The 22,641-nt window shown below is 46.9% G+C and overlaps 1 protein-coding gene across 7 annotated transcripts in view; it reads right to left on the minus strand.

The window, feature by feature from the left end:
* Positions 1–22,641, minus strand: part of tiam2a (TIAM Rac1 associated GEF 2a) — a 153,891-nt gene that overhangs the window by 61,830 nt on the left and 69,420 nt on the right. For 4 of the 7 annotated variants that reach the window (XM_080784848.1, XM_080784844.1, XM_080784847.1 and 1 more), the window contains exons 2-8: positions 19,209–19,313; positions 16,589–17,328; positions 15,304–15,976; positions 9,719–10,175; positions 7,510–7,685; positions 5,894–6,118; positions 716–901 (exon numbers count right to left, since the gene is read on the minus strand). In XM_080784848.1, coding sequence (XP_080640974.1) covers positions 716–901; positions 5,894–6,118; positions 7,510–7,685; positions 9,719–10,175; positions 15,304–15,976; positions 16,589–17,322 — 2,451 coding nt within the window. In that variant the 5' untranslated portion in view covers positions 17,323–17,328; positions 19,209–19,313. Of the gene's footprint in view, positions 1–715; positions 902–5,893; positions 6,119–7,509; positions 7,686–9,718; positions 10,176–14,158; positions 14,235–15,303; positions 15,977–16,588; positions 17,329–19,208; positions 19,314–19,703; positions 19,833–22,641 lie in introns of those variants that run through there. The other 3 variants (XM_080784846.1, XM_080784849.1, XM_080784850.1) reach the window with 3 other exon arrangements.

The raw sequence follows: 22,641 nt of genomic DNA on the forward strand, positions 1-22,641 counted from the left end.
TTGTATTACTGCATGGTGTTACGTGCAGCACTTTGGGACCTGTTCTGTGATATTGGGCTGTAATAAAATTTGACTTGACTTGAAAAACACACCATCAGCGGCGATAAACACACCATCAGCACCACAGCGCTCCCATTGGCCGACCTTGATTAGATTTTCATTTTGATCAACGTTTAAGCACTTCAAAGATTTCCGTTGGACAGCAGGGAAATTAAAAACGACACCGCAGAAAACAGCATCGTCTCAACGTCTCAAATAATTGTAGTGGAGTAAAAGTACAATATCTGCCTCTGAGATGTAGTGGAGTAGAAGTAAACGTATTGCAATTTGAAAATACTTCAGTAAAGTAGAAGCACCTCGAAAGTACAGTACTTCAGTAAATGGACGTACCGGTAGTTACTTTCCACCACTGCATGACAGTGACTGTTTTTTTTCCGACAGTGACTGGTTTGTTTCCGACAGTGACTGGTTTGTTCCGACAGTGACTGGTTTGTTCCGACAGTGACTGCTTAGTTCTGACAGTGACTGCTTAGTTCTGACAGTGACTGCTTAGTTCTGACAGTGACACAGGTTTGTTCTGACAGTGACACAGGTTTGTTCTGACAGTGACACAGGTTTGTTCTGACAGTGACACATGCTTGTTCTTTCAGTGACACATGCTTGTTCTTTCAGTGACAGGTTTGTTCCGACAGTGACAGGGCTTTGTCGTGCTCACCAGTGCATGGAAGGAGGAGACAGAGAAGATTCCCAGCCTTCCCAGCGTGGCCTTGGTGGGCCGGCTGGCGATGGCCAGCAGGCTCTTGGGGTTGGGCAGCTCGCCGCCCTGCAGGCTGGACAGGTAGCAGCGCATGCGGAACAGGTCCATGTTGAACCTCTCCAGGTTCTGCTCCCACTGCTGGATCTGGTAAAGGGACAAAACAGAGGGGACGTTTAACCACTGAAAGCCTCTAGGACAAGACATTTAAAGGACAAAACAGAGGGGACGTTTAACCACTGAAAGCCTCTAGGACAAGACATTTAAAGGACAAAACAGAGGGGACGTTTAACCACTGAAAGCCTCTAGGACAAGACATTTTGTGTCTTTCGTGTCCCCAACTGATATCAGGGTTCCCCCACATTTTCTTCCAAAACTTTTCCAGAATATTTAACCCAATTCCCAGGCCTATGTAACAATCATTGAGCGCAATAATTAGTCTCTTACTCTTCTCTAACCCTAATCCAAAGACGGGCAGTGTCGCAACAATAAATGTTTTGCTTGCACGTTTGGAGAAAAAAGACTTACGTTACATATTTAGTGTAATGTTACAAGTTTTGCAAACAAAATCAGGGACTCCCAGAAGAGAAGAATTGTAGTACTGCAATAATTATACCGCCAAAAAAATCTAAGGTACTGTACAAGCTCACAGCGCGGTACGAAGGGATGCAGCTTGTATATCTGTTATTTTTTTAAAGCCAATAAAAGTGGTTGAAATGATTGTGATGCTCCATCAATATTTCTTGCTGGGGACCCCCTGGGACCCCCACAAGGACCCCACTTTGAGATTCAATGGTCTAGAGACTTAGTAAACTGGACTGCATTTTGGCCCTGTACTTTGTGATCCGCTCTTTTTTTCCCCCGGCCTCAACGCCAAATCTACAAGCTCACAAAGCATCATGTTGTGAGGCCGTGGATCGTTTATTTTTGGGCAAATGTTAACCCTAGGAAAACAAATCTCAAAACATTTGTGAATAAAATTACAATTAAAAGAGTTGAGGATTAAAGACATTCTGGAGTCATCGTCTGATAATAAGTGGAGGGGATGGGGGGGGGGGGCTGAAGGGTCACAGAAGAACATTCCATCAAAGCTGCGATTGCTTACAGATGTTGGCATTACATTGGTTGGTGCAGGGTTGATAGTGAAGGTTGATTGCATGTGTAGTGTGTGTGTGTGTGTGTGTGTGTGTGTGTGTGTGTGCGTGCTCGTTCGTGTAACATCACCATACTCTCTAGACTTTTATTATAGATACATTAGGATTAACACACACACACACACACACACACACACACACACACACACACACACACACACACACACACACACACACACACACACACACACACACACACACACACACACACACACACACACACACACACACACACACACACACACACACACACACTTCGCCTTCACACTATGTAAAGTATGTGTAAAGTATGTGAAAACTGTCCGTTTTGTCGGCTGGAGACCTGCTTTAATGAGGGCTTTCAAACTTAAACAACTGCCTTTAATGGGGCCTCGTCTGCGGCACCGTGAGTTCATTTACAATATAACGCCCCGCCGGGTCCAACCATTAACCCTCGTCCACGGCCACAGCATTCCTTAGGGCTTCAACCAGACTTAGGAGGCTTTTTTTTGGGTCATGTGAACCCATGACATTCCAAAGCCCCGGAGAGAGAGAGCAGCGTGAGCAACACAATGGGATCCATACAACGTTCCGTGTTACGACGCTAACAAAACGGCTCAACCTATGAAAACGTGCAGCTGGCCCCGGTTAACGAGTTACGGCCTGAGCCCCCGAGATTACATTCAGCCATTATTTCTCCCTCTCCAGTGTTTTCAAAGTGAACACCAACATGTCATGACTTAAGATCTCATTAACGGAGAACAAGACAAGTCTAATAACCGTTTAAAAGGAGAGGGGGGGGGGGGGGGAGGACTGGGGGTGGGACGCAATTCAGTGTTCTGTGGTAATGATCGGGGATGACATCATCGCAGCATTATTGGTGTGTCAAAATCCATTCCACCAGACCAGAGTTTTTGAACAGCTTCGACCTGTCAAGCACCAGACTGCCGAACACTGAGATCAGATGACGAGACGGAGTGACTTGGAATAGAGCTCTACATAGGTCCAAAATTATGGACCAGAACTAATGGAATAAGCAATCCATGATTGCACACGCCACCACGTGTGCATTTTGATTCCAAGGTGGTATATAAGTCGGCGTGCCCTCACTGAACTGACAGCATGTGCTGCAGTAACCTGATCCCAGGTCAGTGTAATGATCATAGCACTTCATGCTTCAGACACCCAGGCACACACATAGTTCCGTAAGGGAGTGGTTGCACCACTCAAAAACAAGATCCCCTGAAAAAATAAATAAAATAACATTCATACTCTCCACATGATTAATTTGGAAATAGCAGTGCAAGCCATAATTTGATTGGACCGGAGTAAAAAAAAGACTTCTAAACAGTAAGAGCTACGCACTGCTTGATTAAGGAGCCACTTGTCTGAAGCAGCGGTGACATCTGTCCAAGTGGTTCAGCCACAGCGTTTTAAAGCTAAAACCTGTATCTTTCATGCAGTCGCACGCTAAGTGAAGGGTCTGATTCCACTTTCTAGCGGGGCTGCTACATAAATCCTCTGATGTAAGTCCATTTGCCATCTTGCTATTCTAGGAAACTGTCCATAATGGAGCCTTCTAGACTGCATAGCAGAGGAGAATGTTAGAGACAGTGGAGGGCTTTTATTACTGAGTAAATGAAAATGAACTTGTTCATCTGAAGCAGAGTCCAGTAAAGCCTGATTTATATGTATTGGAGCATCAGTGAAATAGCCAATCTACAAGCTCAGATCAGAGCACATCACGAGATGCTCCAAGCCTGTAAATCGGCTATTTCCCGGCGCACAACGCTGGCATCGCATAAATCAGGTTTTGGGGGAGATCGGAAAAACGCATAACTGCTTTCTCTGTGTACCTACTGGTTCCGTTTGGCAACAGTCAAATGAATGAATGAATAACATGCTATATTCTCTGTGTGCGTGCGTGCGTGTGCACATCCTGCAAATTAACGTAATTCTAAAAATAGAAGCAATTATGATTCATATTGGCGTTTCACAAATATCTATCCAATAAAAAGCGTGTCTCTCTCTCTCTCTACAAAGGTGACAGGTGTGTAGAAGACCAAACGAGGTCCCGCACACTACAAGATAACAGAACAACCTGATGAAGGGCTAACACACCAAAACGTTTAAAACGTTTTATTTGCATTTGAAGACAGTGTGCACACAAAATACAGCTCTGTTTGTTTGTTTTACACATTGACAACATGCTGTAGGCCTGTCTGTGTGTCAGACAGCCTGTTGGTGGGTACAGATGGTAGAATAGATGGACAGTGCTTCCATGTTGGAGCCATCTGGCTTCCATGTACAACTTATTTACTTCAATTCCAGGGCCATCATGCGCGGCAGAGCAAACGGGCCTTTTCCCTGAACTGATGTCTCATTTCCACTTCTTTCAACATGTGTAGAAACCCTGACGCATAATACATCTTGAAACTTTGCAACTTGATCGTGGTGTGTGTGTGTGTGTGTGTGTGTGTGTGTGTGTGTGTGTGTGTGTGTGTGTGTGTGTGTGTGTGTGTGTGTGTGTGTGTGTGTGTGCATGTGTGTGTGTGTGTGTGTGTGTGTGTGTGTGTATTGGGACTTCAAACAGAGGTCTGCTGGCACTGATTTGAAGAGACATGTAGGGCTGGTAGGGGGGGCTTGGGTACATCAAAGTAGTGCCCTGTTTGATACGACAGCCTTTAAATCCTTCAATCAATCACTATGGGCCTCGTCCATCCAACCCCCAGGGCCATCTGACCCCATATCGTACCCAGTCTGTCCTTTCTTTCTAGCGGTGGCATTCTGGTTTGTTTGAAGTCACGTGGTCGGTCTGGATGACATACCGAAGAATCACTGAGGGTTACAACGTCGGCATCGGCAACTGTGTAGCCGATGTGTCACGGTTTTAATCACATTCAACCTGGCTGGTGTTCGATTTTGGCCTATTTTTTCTTTTAACTAAGCTTTCAAAAAATGTCAATCAAATCAGCCAATCAAATCATCGCTAAAATTCACACAAACACACAAAGCCGGAAGGGCCGCCCCTCAAAAACACAAAGAGTGACATTGTGGAGATAAGGGGTTTCTGGCCGACAGCAACCATACGGTTTAATCTACTGTACTGTATGTGGGTTGTGTTATGCCTCCGTGTTGACGGATACGTCTCTGGGATTCTCCCTCAGGCTGCGAGAGGAGGAGGAGGAGGAGGAAGAGGATAATGCATGTTGAGAGACACGGCCCATTACCAGGGAACATCTGGAAGCTCGCTCTGATGCTGTGGGCGCGCAGGGCTGCTTCCCCTGGGATCCCTCAGGGATGCGTTGGGAGACCATGCTGCATTTCCCGTGAGCCACCCACCATAGCCACCAAAAGAATATGACGCAATCACTCGTCAACCGCAGCCTCCAAATCATGCAAATATAAGTAGGGCAAGTGGTGTTGTTTGGCTAGATGGCACGGCAGTGTGGAAGAATACATGCTTGTTCAAGGCTTTTAACCTCTAGTCAACACTGTGGCAGTAGTCAAACTAGTAAAAATAAAACATGTTTTCAGTATGAAAACATGCTCAAGCATTTAAACACCCTGGTAGAGCACAGTCCCTCGGGGCTCTAGTCTATACTAGTGTACTTTCTGTTTTCTGTAATTGCGGGGAAAGCGTTGGCTGAAAATGCAGTTGTCGATCTGCTATTTTCAGCGAAAGCTTTCGCCACAATACTGATTCCTTGGTTCACTTGTTGTTCTGTGGGGTATGAGCGCGCGTGCGTGCGTGTCTAGCCTCCACTCACGCCTGTTGTGACTGACTCAGTGTGATTGAGTTCTTGTTGTTCTAGTCTAGTCTTCTTTGTCTTGTCCTGTGTTTTTCTCTTTTTCTCTTTTTCTTTTTGAGGGGCGCTAGCCCCCCCCCCCCCCTACATCCAGCTTTTGATATAAACAAACTCCCATTTGACAATGAATGGACAATTTCTTCTTCGGACAGCGCCCCGGGCCTGTGTAATAACTGGATGGGGGGGGAGTCGCTCACCTGGTTGTCGATGGCCTTGCGGTTCTTGGGGTCAGAGACCACGGTGAGCTGCAGCTCGGCCATCTTCCTCATCTTGCCGTCCATGTCGATCTTCTGCAGCAGCCCGCGCACCTGGCTGCGGAGCAGGCGCACCGTGTCCTCCTTGCCCTGCCGCTTGGCCAGCAGCGAGGCGCTGGCGGAGTGGATGGCCGTCACCCAGTTCTCCAGGTCTGTCTGGTTGCTGGCCTGGAGGGAGGGGAGGGAGGGAGGGGAGGGAGGTTACGATCCCAGAATAGATTCTACACATTTCTTCTGAATCACGACAGTTTTCTGAAAAACCTATGTTTCTATATCAGTGGTTCTCAAACTTTTTCATATCAAGGACCCCCCCCCCCCCCACACACACACACACACACACACACACACGGGTGGAAAAGTAACCAAAACGAGATAAGAGGTTTCTGCCAGACAGCAACGATATAGAAAGCTACACTCATGCAGAGCCACATCATTATCTATTTTTTCTTTCATTTTTTAAAGATATATTCCGCCCTCTAAGCTGTTAGATGATTATCATTCTCCATCTGTCTTTATTAAGTGATTCTGGCGCTGTGAGCAGATTCACACTGACTCATGGTAGGCCCGGGGGCTGGAAGTGGAACCCGAGGCCAGTCTTCATCATTTCATTGCACTGAAATCGCCTCCCTCCCTCCCTCCCTCCCTCCCTCCCTCCCTGCCTGCCTGCCTGCCTGCCTGCCTGCCTGCCTGCCTCTGGGGGTAGCGTCGCTCCACTGCCACATTTCATTAGATCTATAGTAGCTCCGAACACCACAGCTGGGACTTCATCGAGCACTCTGAGAAGGTCTCAATGATCAGCAGAGCTGGCAAGACTCCCGACAAGTCTTGACGTCAGCGCTGAATTTAGGTCAGTAAGTAATGTTCAGACTGGCAAGCCCCAGATAAGATTTTGTGTTGTTGCCAAACCAGATTGAGTCATCAAGCAGTGAAAGATTTTGTGGTCCTCTCACTTGTTGAAAACAGAAACTATTTTGAAGGAAAGGGTAACCTGATATTGCACAAAAAGCAGGAAGAGTTTCCCCCGCTAATTCAAGGAAGCTGTGGGATTATCCAGATAGTTTAAAGATAGAAGTATTAAGTAAGTAGGTATGAGCCGGCCGGGGAACGAACCCCCGACCTCCCAGTCCCAGGGCGGACACTCTAACCACAAGGCCACTGAGCTGGTTTCAAGGTATATTTATACGAGTTTTAATCTCGCATGACGGACAAGCTTGGGGGTAAATGTGATTGACACAACGTGAGGTTGTATCTATTATCCAACATGTGAAAAAAAAAAAAAAAAACTACTTGGCTACGATTGTACAGAACACTCTCTGTGTTAAAGTAACACTGAGGATTTTGCAGTGTAAGGGTTCTGGATATGATAAAAAACTAAAAATACCATATCCATGGCCTAATCATGAATATGGTCCTTGCTGCAGTCACACACACACACATACACACACACAGCAAGGTGAGAAAGCATTCCACACGTGCGCACACACACCCAACACACACACACTCACACACAAACTCAGACTGACAGTTGTTGACAGAAAGACACTTTGCTTGTCTTCTACCTGGAAGAGGTAGACGTCCCCGTAGGTGTTGCTGAGGCAGAAGACGTTCTCCTTCTTGGGGTGTTCGGGGACGGCCTGCACCACGCTGTCCTCCGCCAGCAGGGCGTAGCGAGGAGACAGCTCCTGCTCCGCCGCGCCTCCCTTGCCGTACGTCTCGTAGAACAGCAACGTACAACCTGAACGAGAGGAACGCCATGTCAGAGACACACGGACATCCATTCACAGAGAGAGGAAGACACACCACGCCACGTTAGAGACACACGGACATCCATTCACAGAGAGAGGAAGACACACCACGGCACGTCAGAGACACACGGACATCCATTCACAGAGAGAGGAAGACACACCACGCCACGTCAGAGACACACGGACATCCATTCACAGAGAGAGGAAGACACACCACGCCACGTCAGAGACACACGGACATCCATTCACAATGTAGGCACTTGGCAGACGCTCTTATCCAGAGTGACTTACAGTAAGCGAGGTCAACACACGCACACACCAAAGGCAGAGACAGTGTTAGGTGTATGCAGTGCCTCAGTAAAATAGGATCACGGGTAAACGAATAACCTAGCATCAATATTAGCATTTAAATTTACATCTAAATTACATTTTAACCTTTGCATACTGTAGGACTGCATGGTCGTCAAAACTAGGTCAAGTGCTATGACATATTGAGAGAGAGAGAAACAGAGAGAGAGGGAGAGAGTTGGAAGGGGGACAGACAGACAGACAGACAGACAGTTGGAGATAAGATTTTATGCGAGATTGTATGGCTGAAGGTGGATGTAAATAATAAGGTGTGGTTTGACCAGAGTTCCCTGCTCTATACTAGGCTTTCTTCTGTTATCACGCTACACAAAATATGATCTTCACTGGAAATTGCCGGACTACAAGCTCATGGCGTGACGCGAGATCGTAGATCGCTTCATAGACTTGTTTGACAGCACTGTCATCACTGTTGTGTAGCATTGTTGTTAGATTCATGTCACTCTGTGGATCGGCTATCTTCGTTGAACGCTTGACCGATAATTAGTTCACGTGGTTTTGAGGCCTTGCTGAACAATGTGAAACGTGGGAGGAATGTTAGCAATGACGTTTAGCAGGTCTGAGACGTCGGCGTGATCAACAACAGGCCTTGCAGCGAAACCAAACCTCGGCGTGAATATTTGATAAGATAAGTAGTGCTGCCGGACAGTAAATACTTCAGAACAGATTATGCACGCTTGTTGTCAAACCCTGGAAATGGGGCCGCATGTATGCACACATGCACACATGCACACTTGTCTTTTTGGGTCTTGGAAGTGTATATTTTAACTCTCTAAAAATGACTCCCTGTGAGTGTTTGACAGTTCAAAATCGGGACACATCAGCTGCAGACAATGGCAATAAAGTTGTCCGATGGCCGAACTTTCGGAAAACCAATACATCGGTTAGAAAGGGGTATCGGAGCCTCAAAACCAGCACAAGCTGACTGAGAAACAGTTGCTTCCCCCAGGCTATAAGACTGCTAATTATAAAATGGACATTTTCTGTTATGGCCTTGTATGCGGATCTGGGGTTTTAACCTTATTTTAGAATTGGCTTTAGGGCTGTCATTAGTTTAGTATCATTATGTATGTGTTGTTTGTAGTGTGTATTAATAGTACCAAATAGTAACAAAATGCAAAGATTTTTTTTCAGTCATTTTCACGAAGAAAAATCAATGAAATTCCATAAATTAGAAGACAAATGTTTAGGAAATAGTAAAAATAGCCGATGCAGCGCCGATGCAGTGCACAACACAGCGCTTTTGTGAGCTTGTACTAGATCTGCTATTTTTCACTAGTCCGGGGCATACGTCTAATCTCTCTTTTGGGTAAACACAGGCTTAAAAAGTCTGGGAACCACTGGCTCTACACAGCTCACCTTTCAGAGTCACCCAGTACTGAACCACTGGCTCTACACAGCTCACCTTTCAGAGTCACCCAGTACTGGCTCTACACAGCTCACCTTTCAGAGTCACCCAGTACTGAACCACTGGCTCTACACAGCTCACCTTTCAGAGTCACCCAGTACTGGCTCTACACAGCTCACCTTTCAGAGTCACCCAGTACTGGCTCTACACAGCTCACCTTTCAGAGTCACCCAGTACTGAACCACTGGCTCTACACAGCTCACCTTTCAGAGTCACCCAGTACTGAACCACTGGCTCTACACAGCTCACCTTTCAGAGTCACCCAGTACTGCTTCCAGCGGCGGCGGCCGACCAGCTCCAGCTTGCGGTCCTTGTGCAGGGTGAGCAGGGGTTTGAAGGACAGCCAACCCGCCCGCCTCACCACCCCCTGCTCCTTCTCGAACAGCAGGTCCAGCTGCTCCAGGGAGCCCTCCGCAGACTCTCCGCTGCTGCTGTCTCCCTCCTCGGTGCCCGTGGAGGGGTCTCTCCTCTCACCCGCCCGGCCGGTGCCGGTCTCCAGCTCCCGCATGAAGTTCTCGTAGATGTTCTGGCGGAGGGCGTCGCTGGTGGCGGCGTGGTGGAGGGCCCCCGACGACTGGGCCCTGGAGGCCCCCGGGAACCACTGCAGGCCGCTGGAGGAGACCTGGGAGGGGGAGCTGGTGTCGGCGGTGAGGCCGTCGATACCGCTGTCGAAGGCCTCGCCGGGGTCCTTGTACCTGGGCTCCTGCTGGGAGGAGAGAGGGGGGATGAGAGGCAAGGACATGGAGGAGGAGGAAGAAGAAGGGTTGTTTGGAGAGGAAAGGAAGTGACTTAGCCTAATGCACTGGTTCCCAAACTCTGGGTTGCTGGGCCCCATTTGTGGGCCGTGGACACATTTACGTATATGGGTCCCGTTATTTGTTGTTTCCTACATTTGGTTTTTAATTGTCATTTTAAAACATTTTCAAAAAACATTCCCAAAAAACGCAACATTAGTCATGATTTAAAAACAAATTCAATGATATTTCTTTCAGTAATTAGTTGCTATGCATGATGAAATCAAAGAAATTCCATGAATTAGGGGGGAGAACATTAAGAACTAGTGTAAATAGATTGTAGATCTGCTATTTTCACTACAGTGTAGCTTGGTTGCCGGGCATCTTTTGGGTCAGGGGCTAAAAGGATTGCTACCATGTTCACACAAAACATGACAAAGCAACAGGTTACAAGCCATTTTCAATGGAAGCCAGTCAACATTAAGATACAGTACATACTTTAAGCCCACTGACTGTACAAAATTAAATACCACACCTTTGTCACAACAACAAAAAGATTAACTTCTTTCAGCATTCCAATGACATAGTGACGTGTCAATCATATGTCATACCATTCCCCTTCTCCCTTCACACAATTCCATTCCTGGCTTGTAATGGAGGGGGAAAACTCATTCTTGCCATCAGTCAGTTCCCTGTTCTTTATAACACCTCCAACGCAAGCCTTTATATTTTCCATAACATTTTTTCAACACTTCCATGGCTTCACGACTCAGCGACAGCGTAGCTGTCCACACTTGGCCGCTCTGTAGCTTTTGCCTGTCAAAAGTGTCTGTCAACGAAACATAAGAGTTGGATCATGGAATGGAATACACACACACACACACACACACACACACACACACACACACACACACACTTCACCACAGTCACACACACACACACACACACACACACACACACACACACACACACACACACACACTTCACCACATTCACCAAGAAACCATGATGGAAGTAATCTAGTTAAACCTTTAAAACCGTCTTCAAAAGCACGGAGATCTCATTCTCAACCTCTCAACTCTTAACCTCTAAACCTTTTCCGCGGCTGAGAAAGTATAGGACACATTTCCCAGTCGTGTCACCTTGGCGGGTGGAACCTTTGCCACGGGGCTCAGACAACGTTGTTTTAATCCGAGGTCTGCCGCCCGTGGCCCTCTCATTCCCCCGGAGGTACACGTGATGATGGAATCAGGCTCTTTCATCCGGCACTCGATAAAAGTTCACAGCATCGATTCTCCTCCCCAGGCGACCACCGAGCGGAGACGTCTCGGTCGCCATGCTGGAGCTCCAGCACGTTTCGTCTTTGTTTGTTCTTGTGTCTCGGGTCTGTGTTCAAACACATTTTCGCACTGTGTTGTTTTAATAATATTGCCGTTTCCGACGACATTGTACGAGCAGTTCTTCTCAGTGACCCAATTCAACAGCCCAGGGCTTGAAAAATTGCATATGTGCACATTATTAATTATAAAAAGGGGGGGGGCAATATTGCTTCTTAATATATCATTTCATTGAGTGGAAGCAAATACAAAAACAGACATTTCAGGGTCAAGCCATCGTCTGAGTATTTCATCAACGCAGACAAGGAATGAATGAATGAATATTTTGGAGGGTGAACTCAGGGCTGGCATTTCTCTTCAGCCTCCATAATTCATCCACGCTCGTTCCCCTTTCAGCCACAGGTCTTTCTCCGCCAGCTGCTTCTCGTTAGCAGCAGGCTCTCTCTCTCTCTCTCTCTCTCGGCCTTTGGCTCCGGGGTCGTAGGGTGACCCTTGAACCCACAGCAGAGCCCTGGAGTCCAGGTGGAGTGGAACCAGAACAGGGAAGGAAGAGCGGCTGGACATAGTACAGGGGTCTTCAACCAGGACCCCTGTGTCATAGCATAGGAACCCTTTTTTATCACTTGAACCCTAGCATCCATATTCTGAGGAAAACTTTAGCCAAAAAGTGCGGATCTACAAGCTTATATCGGCTATTTCGGCAAAGAGGTTTGGTGTAGAGAGAAAAAAAAGACCAAGTAGTACACCAAGAGGTAACATTTCTGAAAATACACATTGACATGATCTATTAGAGAGCTAGGAGACACACCGCGACATGGGCTAGTCAACCCCCCCCCCCCCCCCCCCCCCGGCAGGAGGACTGAGGAAACCCAGACTTAAGGGCCATGATGTATCTCTCCCCAGGATAGCCCACAGGAAAGAATCCAGCAACCTCAATCACTCACTCACACCCAATTCAATTATGCTGAGCTCCGCTCTGCTGGGATGTGTCACTGACGACTCAAAGTGTCCACAGCTTGTGACAACTCTATGAAGGAGAACGTTTGAGTCTTTTTATTCTTTACGTTTTTTTTTTATACTTCTAAGTCAGAAGATGAAAAAAAAGACTACTTTTGCAGTACCCTTGCTGTGTACTGGAGTAAATCTGTGGATCCAAGCCTAATCCCAAAACGAGTTAAGCACAAACACAAGCCCACAGATTAACAGTGCTAACCCGGCAGTGGGGGCTCAGAAGAGGACAATGCTAATTTACACCGAAAGCCGTGTCCCCAAAAAGCACCAAATCGAAATACACTTCTATTATCCAATGCAGGCGGGCTCCAAATGCTCCTGACTTCTCCACATGCATAGCAGAAGCTAGGGGCAGCTATAGGTAGTTTCGGAATGTCAAGGTCACGTTTTCTGTTTCTTTCACACAACAAATTGGTAGTTACCGGTAAATTAATTTACTCCACCCACCCAAGTACATCGTTTAGGGACAAGAGAAGCTGTTGTTGTTTGCAGACAAACGCACCAATTCCTATTAGCAGATTGCCTCTCTGACGGTGTGAGCAAAGCAAACAGCCAAAAACAGCCACGAGTCAGTCATTAACAGCAGAGAGCGTGCACGTGGAGGGTGCATGCGTGCCAAAGCTCCTGTCGGGACTCGGCTCCACTCTACCAGAGCCTTTGTAAAGGCTTACGGCAATTCTCCCGGCACGGCCGTAACAATGTTCTTAAAAAGTTTTTAGAAAGGCGAAGCTAAAACGAATTAGTGCAGAAAAGGCTTCATTTCAAGCCCCGAACACAGGTGTTGTTTGGGGGCTTTGACTTGTAGTAGCTCAGATCAGCCAAACCTCCTACGCCAAATGAAAGCTATTAAGAGCAGCATAGCTGTAGCAAAACATGTTGTATGCTGCTTTAAGTTAAAAAATAAATATATATATACACCAGCAAGACACTATTATGTCATCAACTGTAGCATCTATCAACTGTCTTTCTCTGTATCATAAAAAATGAAAAGTGGTGGGATAGTGGCTGCCCCACCCAAAACAGTCTATCACAGGGTTTAGGTGAGGGCCACAAAAGAATAACTTAAGAATCAATGTTACACAATAAACAGTAAGAGCTGTGGTATTCAACATATGCAGATTGGAATAATGCAAAAATCGAATGATGTTGTTTAGGTATTAAACCGTATGCTAAACCTATTATGCTGCTGCTGTTCCACATACAACCAACAAGTTAAATAAATCACAGATTTGAGGCATTAACCTTTGCTTTTATGAAAATTTTCATTGCTGGCATGCTTTTATGACATTTCCTCGTTTATGGGAGATGCTTCTAAACATGTATTCTATTGCAATGCTTATCTCATCACTTAAAATACGCTTTAATCATAAAAAGAACTAACAACCCAAAATAGCCGATCGACAAGCTCACAACACGTTTCGCCGCGCAACATCCTCCCACAGAAGAGAATCTGGCTTCTATGGAATCAAAATGACTCGAGATCCGCTGTGGCGGCTGAGAACTTTAAATCCACGTGAACATCCACGTATGTTCAAAAAACAAATTCATCTACCGCCTCTGAAGCATCGTCAACATAATAAAAGCCATAATAAACGTCCAATGTATACCCGGTAGCCGCCGAGCAGCTCCTCGACGGACCGTCCGCGCCTCACACCTCTCATCTCGTCAAAAACACCACGACGACGACACCTCGCTCTCTCTGACACTAAAGCACTTTCGCTTTTCTTCACGTCGTCGCTCCACTGTGTTGTGACATCAGACATTTGGTTGTTGTGCTTACTAAGGCCCGTGGGGGGGGGGAAGGAAGGAAGGAATGGCAAGACACTTTTTTTTTGTTGGCGTATGCCAAGCCAGGCCTGATGCCAGCTAGGCCAACCGCTGTGGCTCATCATGCTCCATGCATGGCTGGCATCCATGTTATTCTCTTCCTCTCTCTCTCTCTCTCTCTCTCTCTCTCTCTCTCTCTCTCTCTCTCTAACAAGCTGACAGCTCCGCTCCGAGGCAAGTGGAGAGGGAAGAAAAACGTGTACGGGGGAAACAAGAGCTTCTGACATGGAGCCGGCGACAACAAAACAACACGATAAAAAGCATTTATTCTTACACCTGTTACTGTTCTATTTTACAGTATGTAGGGTTGGGATCCTAGTGGTTCCCTCTTAACGGTCCGATTCCATAACCATTCCTTTTAAAGTTTAAACCATTACTGTACATTTTTAGTACAACTTTGGGATCATCAGCAATACAAATGCAATGCATGTACATGCACACACACACACACACACACACACACACACACACACACACACACACACACACACACACACACACACACACACACACACACACACACACACACACACACACATACACACACCACAACCAAGAGTTATCGTTTGAGGACCACCGCTATTGTAGCCTAATTGTTTGGCAGGCTTGAGGTCTCAGACAGACGTGAGGTCTCAGACATACTGGCTTTGACAATGTGATAAAAAACCGATCCAGGATCATAACCCTAATCATAATATGGTTACACACAGAAGGAAAAACTCCTCCTCTAAGTCTCTAAGTGGTCTACCCTAAACCAAAAGTACTCTTACGGGTCCATTTGGTTCCATTTGTACACGCTCAAGACTTGTGGGAGTCCGTGGCATAATGCTGGGGCAAAATGGGGGTCCTTAAAAAAATAAAAGGTTTGAGAACCACTGGTCTAGACCGGTCTAGAGGAACATTTACTTCAGGTACCAAAACATACCTGAGACTTCCTCCTCCTGCGGCTGAGACTCCCCGTCCAGTCGCTGAAACGTCGAATGCGGTTCTTAATGGAGTCCTTCTTGTGGAAGTTGAAGTCGGGGCAGGGCGGCCCCTGGTAGCGCTGCAGGTACTGGTACTGCTCCGGCGGCTCCGCTTGGTCCAGGAGGTCTTGGCTCAGCGCCGCGCCGTGGGCCTTGGGCCGGCGGCAGGGCAGCGTGTAGGAGGTGTACTCCTGGTGGTTCCGTCCCTCCGGAGGAGAGTCCAGCGCGGAGGCCAGGGAGGCTCTGTGCCTCTGGTGGTGTGGGCCGGGAAGGGGAGGGGGAGGCTCCTGGTACTGCGAGGACAGGTCCCCATGGGCTGTGGGGAAGGTTGCAGCCATGCTGGGGTCCCTGTACAGGTCCCTGTGGGCTGTGGGGGAGGTGGCAGACATGCTGGGGTCCCTGTACAGGTCCCTGTGGGCTGTGGGGGAGGTGGCGGCCATGCTGGGGTCCCTGTACAGGTCCCTGTGGGCTGTGGGGGAGGTGGCGGCCATGCTGGGGTCCCTGTACAGGTCAGTGATGGACATGGGGGGAGACTCCAGCTGCTGGTGGACGGGCGTGTGATGATCTTCCAACGACGTCCTGGGCTGGTCCTGGTCGCAGAGCTCGGCCCCGGGACCCCACGGAGAGTCGTACCTAGGGGGCGGGGGGCATTTTGGATGTCAATTTATGGTTGTACAAATAATTGCGATAAAGGATTTAACAGTGGAAAATACCAATCAAAATTACATTTTAGGTAGTGGTGCTCAATCGGCCACCAATTTAAGTAGTTTCCAAAATGACCAGCTCGCTCCGATATAAATAACTACTTAAACTCGGTCGAATCAACACAGATCAGTTGGGCTGGGCTGTGCGTTTGTTGGAGTCTTTACCCACTGTTTCTGGAGCCCTGAATGCATGAATCCTTTATGTTAAATAACCAAAATAAGTCAGCAGGTTTCTGTCAGCTTTGGATATGCCCAGACATGCCACCACAAGTATGTGTGGGGGACACACTTGTGCAGTTTCTCCCTTGATAATAATTATGAAAGCCAGTCAGTGTGGGTGTATACTGAGATGTGTCCGAATGGAACAATATATATAATATAATATACGGTATATAATTTTATACAAAAAAGCTATTTTTGCTACTTTTGAATTAGAATCCCGAAAAGTAACACTTTTGGAAGTATGAGGTTTCCACCCGACAGAGACCAAACAATAGCGTCCAGACGAAGTTGTAATAACGGTGACAGTGTCAGTCTTTACCAGGATCCCTCGGAGCTCAGCGAGCTGCCCTTGCTGGTCCTGGCCGTGGAGGAGGTGGAGGCGGGCGGTGGGCCTCCTCCCCGGTGCGGCCCCCCGTCCGGCCTCCTGCCTCCTCCCCCTCCTCCTCCGGAGTCCGACAGGCTGGGGGTGGAGGCCGACTCCAGGTTGGGGGAGAACTTCAGCAGCTGCACGGGACCCGTGGCCTCGTCCAGGAGCAGGGAGCTGCCCGAGGTGTTGGTGAACTCCACGCGCAGGCTGCCGTCCTTCTTGATGACCACACGCGGGCTGCTCTGCTCCTCTAAGCCGCCGCCGCTGCCCCGCCCACCGTCGTCGTCGGCGCCGCCGCGTCTGCTCTCGCCGGCGGACGCGTCGGGCGAGTCGGCCCCGTACGGGTTTTCATCGTAGTCGTCCGACGTGTGCCGCCGCGCCACGCAGTGGCCGGGGGACTCGCGCCAGCGACACGGCCCGGGACTCGCCCTGGCGCCCTTGGTCACGTAGTCGTAGTGTCGGGCGGAGTACGGCTGGCGGCCTTTAGGGGGCGACAGGCAGCCGCGTCCGACTGACCTGCTCTTAAAGCCCGACGTCCCAGCGGTGCTTTTCCACCACGTGTGAGGGGACAGGACATCGTCTTTGGTGGAGCGGAACTTCAGCGAGTATGGCTTTTGCTTCCCGGGGAAGATAAAGCTGGTGCCCTTCGGGCCCTGGATGCTGTACTGACTCTCAGAGTTTCCCATTTCTACCTGGAAAAGAAAGAAAGAAATATAAAGCATTTATCTTATGTATGTTTGTTCTCCAGAGATTGTGAGCGCATTTCCATTCTGCAGTCTTCTGCATGTAGAAAATGACGGCATGACAAAACGATACATTTGATGTAAGTCACCATTATTGTCGTTGTGTTATTGACTGTATTCATCATATTTGCAATACAATTACAGTAGTCTTAGTCACTCATACATGGCCACATAAATGACAGTTTGAATGGCACTGATTCTGCATACTGTAGATCACTATTGCACAGTAAAATATCATACATAAAGCATTATACAGACATAGACGAATATCCTGACTGTGTTGTGAAATGCAGACAGCTACAGTAGCTCACTTCCAGCTGATGCTTGTGCCATAACATTGAGTTATGACACATACTGTAATTCAAAGCCACAGGCTACATTACACTACTTGTGAATGACTAAACCACTGAATATCGTTGGTGTCGGGCAGAGACCTCTTATCTTCATATTCTAACTTTTTTTGACTTGATCATACTTCTACAGCAACATACAAAAGTATGAAAATTTGCAGATCTGCAAGCTCGAAACGTGGCATGGTGCGACCCAACGCGTTTCGCTATTTTGCCATCTGCTATTTTTGATTGATACTTTTGAAGGTGAATCCTGAAAAGTACATTTTGGATATGAGGTTTCCAGTTTCCACCCGACAGAGACGATATATACTTTGCTGTGCGATGCATAGTGGAAACAGCTGATCTACCGGCTCTCAACACAACACAACACACCACGGCACGTTGTGAGCTTGTAGATCTGACTGCTATTTTTTTTTATCTCTGAAAGCTTTTGAATTTTTTAAGAAATAGCACTTTGAATCGTCTTGGTGTCAAAACTTGCCTAATCTGGGTTGACTTCAACAGTGGGACACTAATGTCAAGTACTGTAGAGAGGTACAATGTCATCCAAAATGCATACAGAAGACCACAGACAGTCTAACTGCATGATCGCGCATTAGGATTTAATGCCGGATAATTAAGCCTCTGTCGTTCTACCATGCTGTACATCCCTCTCTTCTTTATGCAGAGTCAAGTGTGACAAAGGCGCTCCAAGCTGCCATATGGCTATTATGTATGACAGGACAGTGTAAAAAAATCCCTTCCAGACCACTGTTAACGCTCTTAAATTACAGACGGAGAGCCGTGACCAGACACATTTCTCATAACAGGTTTGATGTCGGCTCAGCCCATCGTCGCGGTTCACACACAGATCTGGTTGGTTGGCAGCAATGCGTCGCGGCCACAGCTTCTGTTCCGTACCGTGTGATTACATCACACAACACCACATACAAACAGAACCCAAGACACATTTCATCGTCTCCAAACCCAAGTCTCCAGTAGCATCATGACAAGTATCTCAACAACAACTTGGAAGGAGAAGTGCAACAGTTAATCAATGTTTTAATTAATCAAGATTTTAATCAAATCTACAAACTCCCCAGATAGCAAAAAGTTATTGAATCCCTGTGATACAGGTCATGCTGAACATTGCAGTCGTCATTGATGTCGGATGTCGCTATGATGAGTATGATCAACATGGAAATAACCTTTTCTATCAATCTAGACAATGAATCAACCTTGATTCAATTATGATATGATCAACACTGAATGAACGTGTTCGCAACAGGTTGTGAACTTATAGACCTTGAAGCATAAATTAAGGCTCATGTGGTTAATCGATTCAGTCGATTATTAAAATACTTTTCGATTTTCCGTGTCGTTGATATACAGACAACAACATTGTTTACACTGTGCACTTCTAAATGATATGATTAAGCGAAAAAATGAAGTGATAGAAAAGTCGCTGAGGGAACAATGGATGTGTTTCAGACTCACCTGCTCTAGTGTGTCTCATCCAAGTGCAGCCCGCAGGCGGTCATGTTTTAGTTGCACCTCGTCTCTCAGAACCCGCTGGCTGTGTTTCTTCACCGTGAAGTTCATCTGAGAGAGGAAACACAAAGAGAGAGAGGAGAGAGAGAGAGATAGATAGAGAGAGAGAGAGAGAGAGAGAGAGAGAGAGAGAGAGAGAGAGAGAGAGAGAGAGAGAGAGAGAGAGAGAGAGAGAGAGAGAGAGGAGAGGCTGGGTTAGCGATCAGTCTCTTGTCACAGAAACACAGCTTGTCTGCTAGTAATGAACAACCATGGCTGATAACAGGCCTGCCAATTAGAGAGTAGGCCTAATCCTTGAGCTTTGCCATGGGGACATTTTAATAAGCAAGTACCACCGTCGCCAGCCAGACATCTGAACATCACAACATAATATACAGACTGAAAATATACCCAATAAGAGAAAAGTCCCGGCAAACACACACTGGAGATGTTGCTCTATACCTGAAAGAGCAGAAAAAGGACCACACTTCTTCTAAAAAGTCTGATATGCAAAACAGTCAAGAGCCAAGATGAGGAGGTTTTGCTGTCAAAAAAAGAATCCCGTTGCTCTTCTACTGCAGTAAACAAATCCCAATCCCCACCACGGCAACGCTTCCAGTAGGCAGCAGACGCCCTGCTACTGTATGTGTGCAGTTAACCCGAGGTCTGAGGAGAAGGACCCAATCGCCTGGCACCCTGGCTCTGTGACTACTGTGTGTCTCCACCCCTCCTGGTCGAAAACCTCCAGGTCTGAAAGCCAGCCTCCTCCAAGCTAAACAACATCACTCGCATTTTTCCAACTACACACAAGTCAGTGACGTCGTCTTTTGATCAGGGTTGGGAAAGTTTGTGAAAGCAGTCTACAGTTTACCCCGTTGTTTATTTTTAAACATGAATTCCAGCTCCAACTGCTCTCTCTCTCTCTCTCTCTCTCTCTCTCTCTCTCTCTCTCCCCCCCCTCTCCCGCTCCGTTTCCACTCTGGACCGGACCGGGGGCATGGTTCCAAAACCAGAAGGAACGACTGGAGGGCTTTCTTCGCCGGCACGTCGGCTGTTTTCTAGGAAGCAGCGTGACTCCACTCTCACTCTCACTGTCATTGTGTGTGTGTGTGTGTGTGTGTGTGTGTGTGTGTGTGTGTGTGTGTGTGTGTGTGTGTGTGTGTGTCTGTGCGCGCGTGCGTGTGTAACATAACCCACTCACATGGGGCTCACACACTGAGGTGGCTCGTATGGCACTAACAGCCAACATACAGTACAGCCTGTGTGTGTGACTGTGTGTGTGTGTGTGTGTGTGTGTGTGTGTGTGTGTGTGTGTGTGTGTGTGTGTGTGTGTGTGTGTTTGCATTATGACAAAATACTTGTAGATGGGCTATTTTTCAGCTTACCGTTAAAATGCCCCAAAATGGTAAAAAATGGCATTAATGAAATTGTCGTCCTAAAATGTTGATGTCCTCGCAAGTATAATACAGTGTGTGTGTGTGTGTGTGTGTGTGTGTGTGTGTGTGTGTGTGTGTGTGTGTGTGTGTGTGTGTGTGTGTGTGTGTGTGTGTGTGTGTGTGTGTGTGTGCGTGTGTGCGTGTGAGGAATCAAGGATACAGTGTAAATAGCCCAAGCCCACTGCACAAAAGCCTTAACCTTGGGGATTAAGAGATCTGCAGAATTAACAGAGTTGATCTCTCTCTGCTTAGATGAACCTTGACTTTGTGAGGTGAGATTAAGGAACACTGGGGCTGACTGAGCAAAATGGACTCTCGTACAACATGAGTCTATGTATAAACACACATGGGCAGAGGAGGACATACCAGGGGACTTAACGCGGATCGAATTTGAGAGTACTGCAAATATAGGACAAGAGGTGTCAAAACTCAAGCAACAGGACAAAAGGTCAAGTCCAGTGTTCACTGTTCGGGGTGAATGCCAAAACAAAAACATGACCAGGAAACTGATGATAAACAATAATACTATTACTAACCAGACTGTCCTTTTTAACCACTTCTCCAGTAGTATACTATACTTAATAGCTCATACAATCTCACAGCGCTTTGTAACGTGTGATTTAAAATTTGAAAAACTATTTGAAACGTTGCTATATTTTACCAAAAACATTGTAAGGTTGCCAATGTTCATGTGATTTAAAAACAAAAGTGCAACAGAGGCAACCATGGTCTTCTTAAGTGAAGAGTGAACAGCCATTGAAAACAGCAGATCTAAAAGCTCACGACGAGTCGAGTTGTGCGGTTTAAACTGGCTATTTTCGGTGAAGAGATTTGGTGTCGAGGGAAAGGGGCAGACCAAGTACAGAGCAAACATTGATCCAATGTACGTCTAAGTGTAGCGGGCTTAAGTTGTTAAAACATAGGTGTTTTTTGCAGTACTTGGCCAGTGGCCTGTACTGGCTTGGTAATGAACTTGAACTAGCATTCTGAAGGATTAGACTAACACCAGTCATTAACATAGTCGTCAACAGCATTCATACACGTTTTGACATATGTGTGCACATGACTTCAAGGACTACAACTGTCTTTCATGACCAAACATGTACTTGGAAACGGGCTGTGACGTATATATGCTTTTGCGATCAGAGAGATATGTGAATAGTGAATACACATTTTTACACAACAAACACAACGTTTGCAGCCTACAGCGTCACAAATAGACACCTGTGGTCACTCCGACGTCCCAAGGCCAATCTAAAGGGATGACCACGTGGTCAACAGCAGCTGACCTCTCATTCAACCACAGCTACGGCTAAGCGGCGGGTTCGCCCTCATTAACCTGGGAAAAGCTGTGTCCCACGATCACATGACATGACTGCATGTTGTCCTATCTGACGTCTGATACGGTGGTTCTCAACCTTGTCAGGCCGTGTGACCCCCAAAATAATCTACCCTGATGATAAGCACAATGTGAGTGATTACATTTTGCTCAATCTGGGAACCTATCGACAAAAAAAAAGGTATTTGGTATTTGTTTCCTTGAATTTGCCACCCTCAGCCCTCCGCTTCCTGTGGGGCGCCGATGTTTTCATTCCCACTAATAACAATGTATACACATTCTGAATGGCCCAGCTGACAGATTCAGTAGCATCGCTCGAAATCTCTTCTTGAGAGATTACATTTTGTTTGACTTGGTTCTACAGATAAATAGTGAAAATAGCAGATCTACGAACCCCCAACGTGATACGATTCCTAGACACCGTGACAACAGCCTCTCTACCCATTCAGCGGAAATTTGAATGTTTTGGCTAATAGCATCTGGAAGCAAAATAGTGAAAGGAAAGGGACTTGAGGTCTCTCTTCTTCATGAATAAGCAAAAAACCCCACAAACAAAGCTCTTTTTTTACAAGTAAAGACGGTGGCAGCAGCAGCTGAAGAGTCAGCGTAAAGCTGGATGTCCGAA

This window comes from Protomyctophum bolini (genome assembly GCF_963924005.1).
Source record: "Protomyctophum bolini genome assembly, chromosome: 15".
Lineage (NCBI taxonomy): Eukaryota > Metazoa > Chordata > Actinopteri > Myctophiformes > Myctophidae > Protomyctophum > Protomyctophum bolini.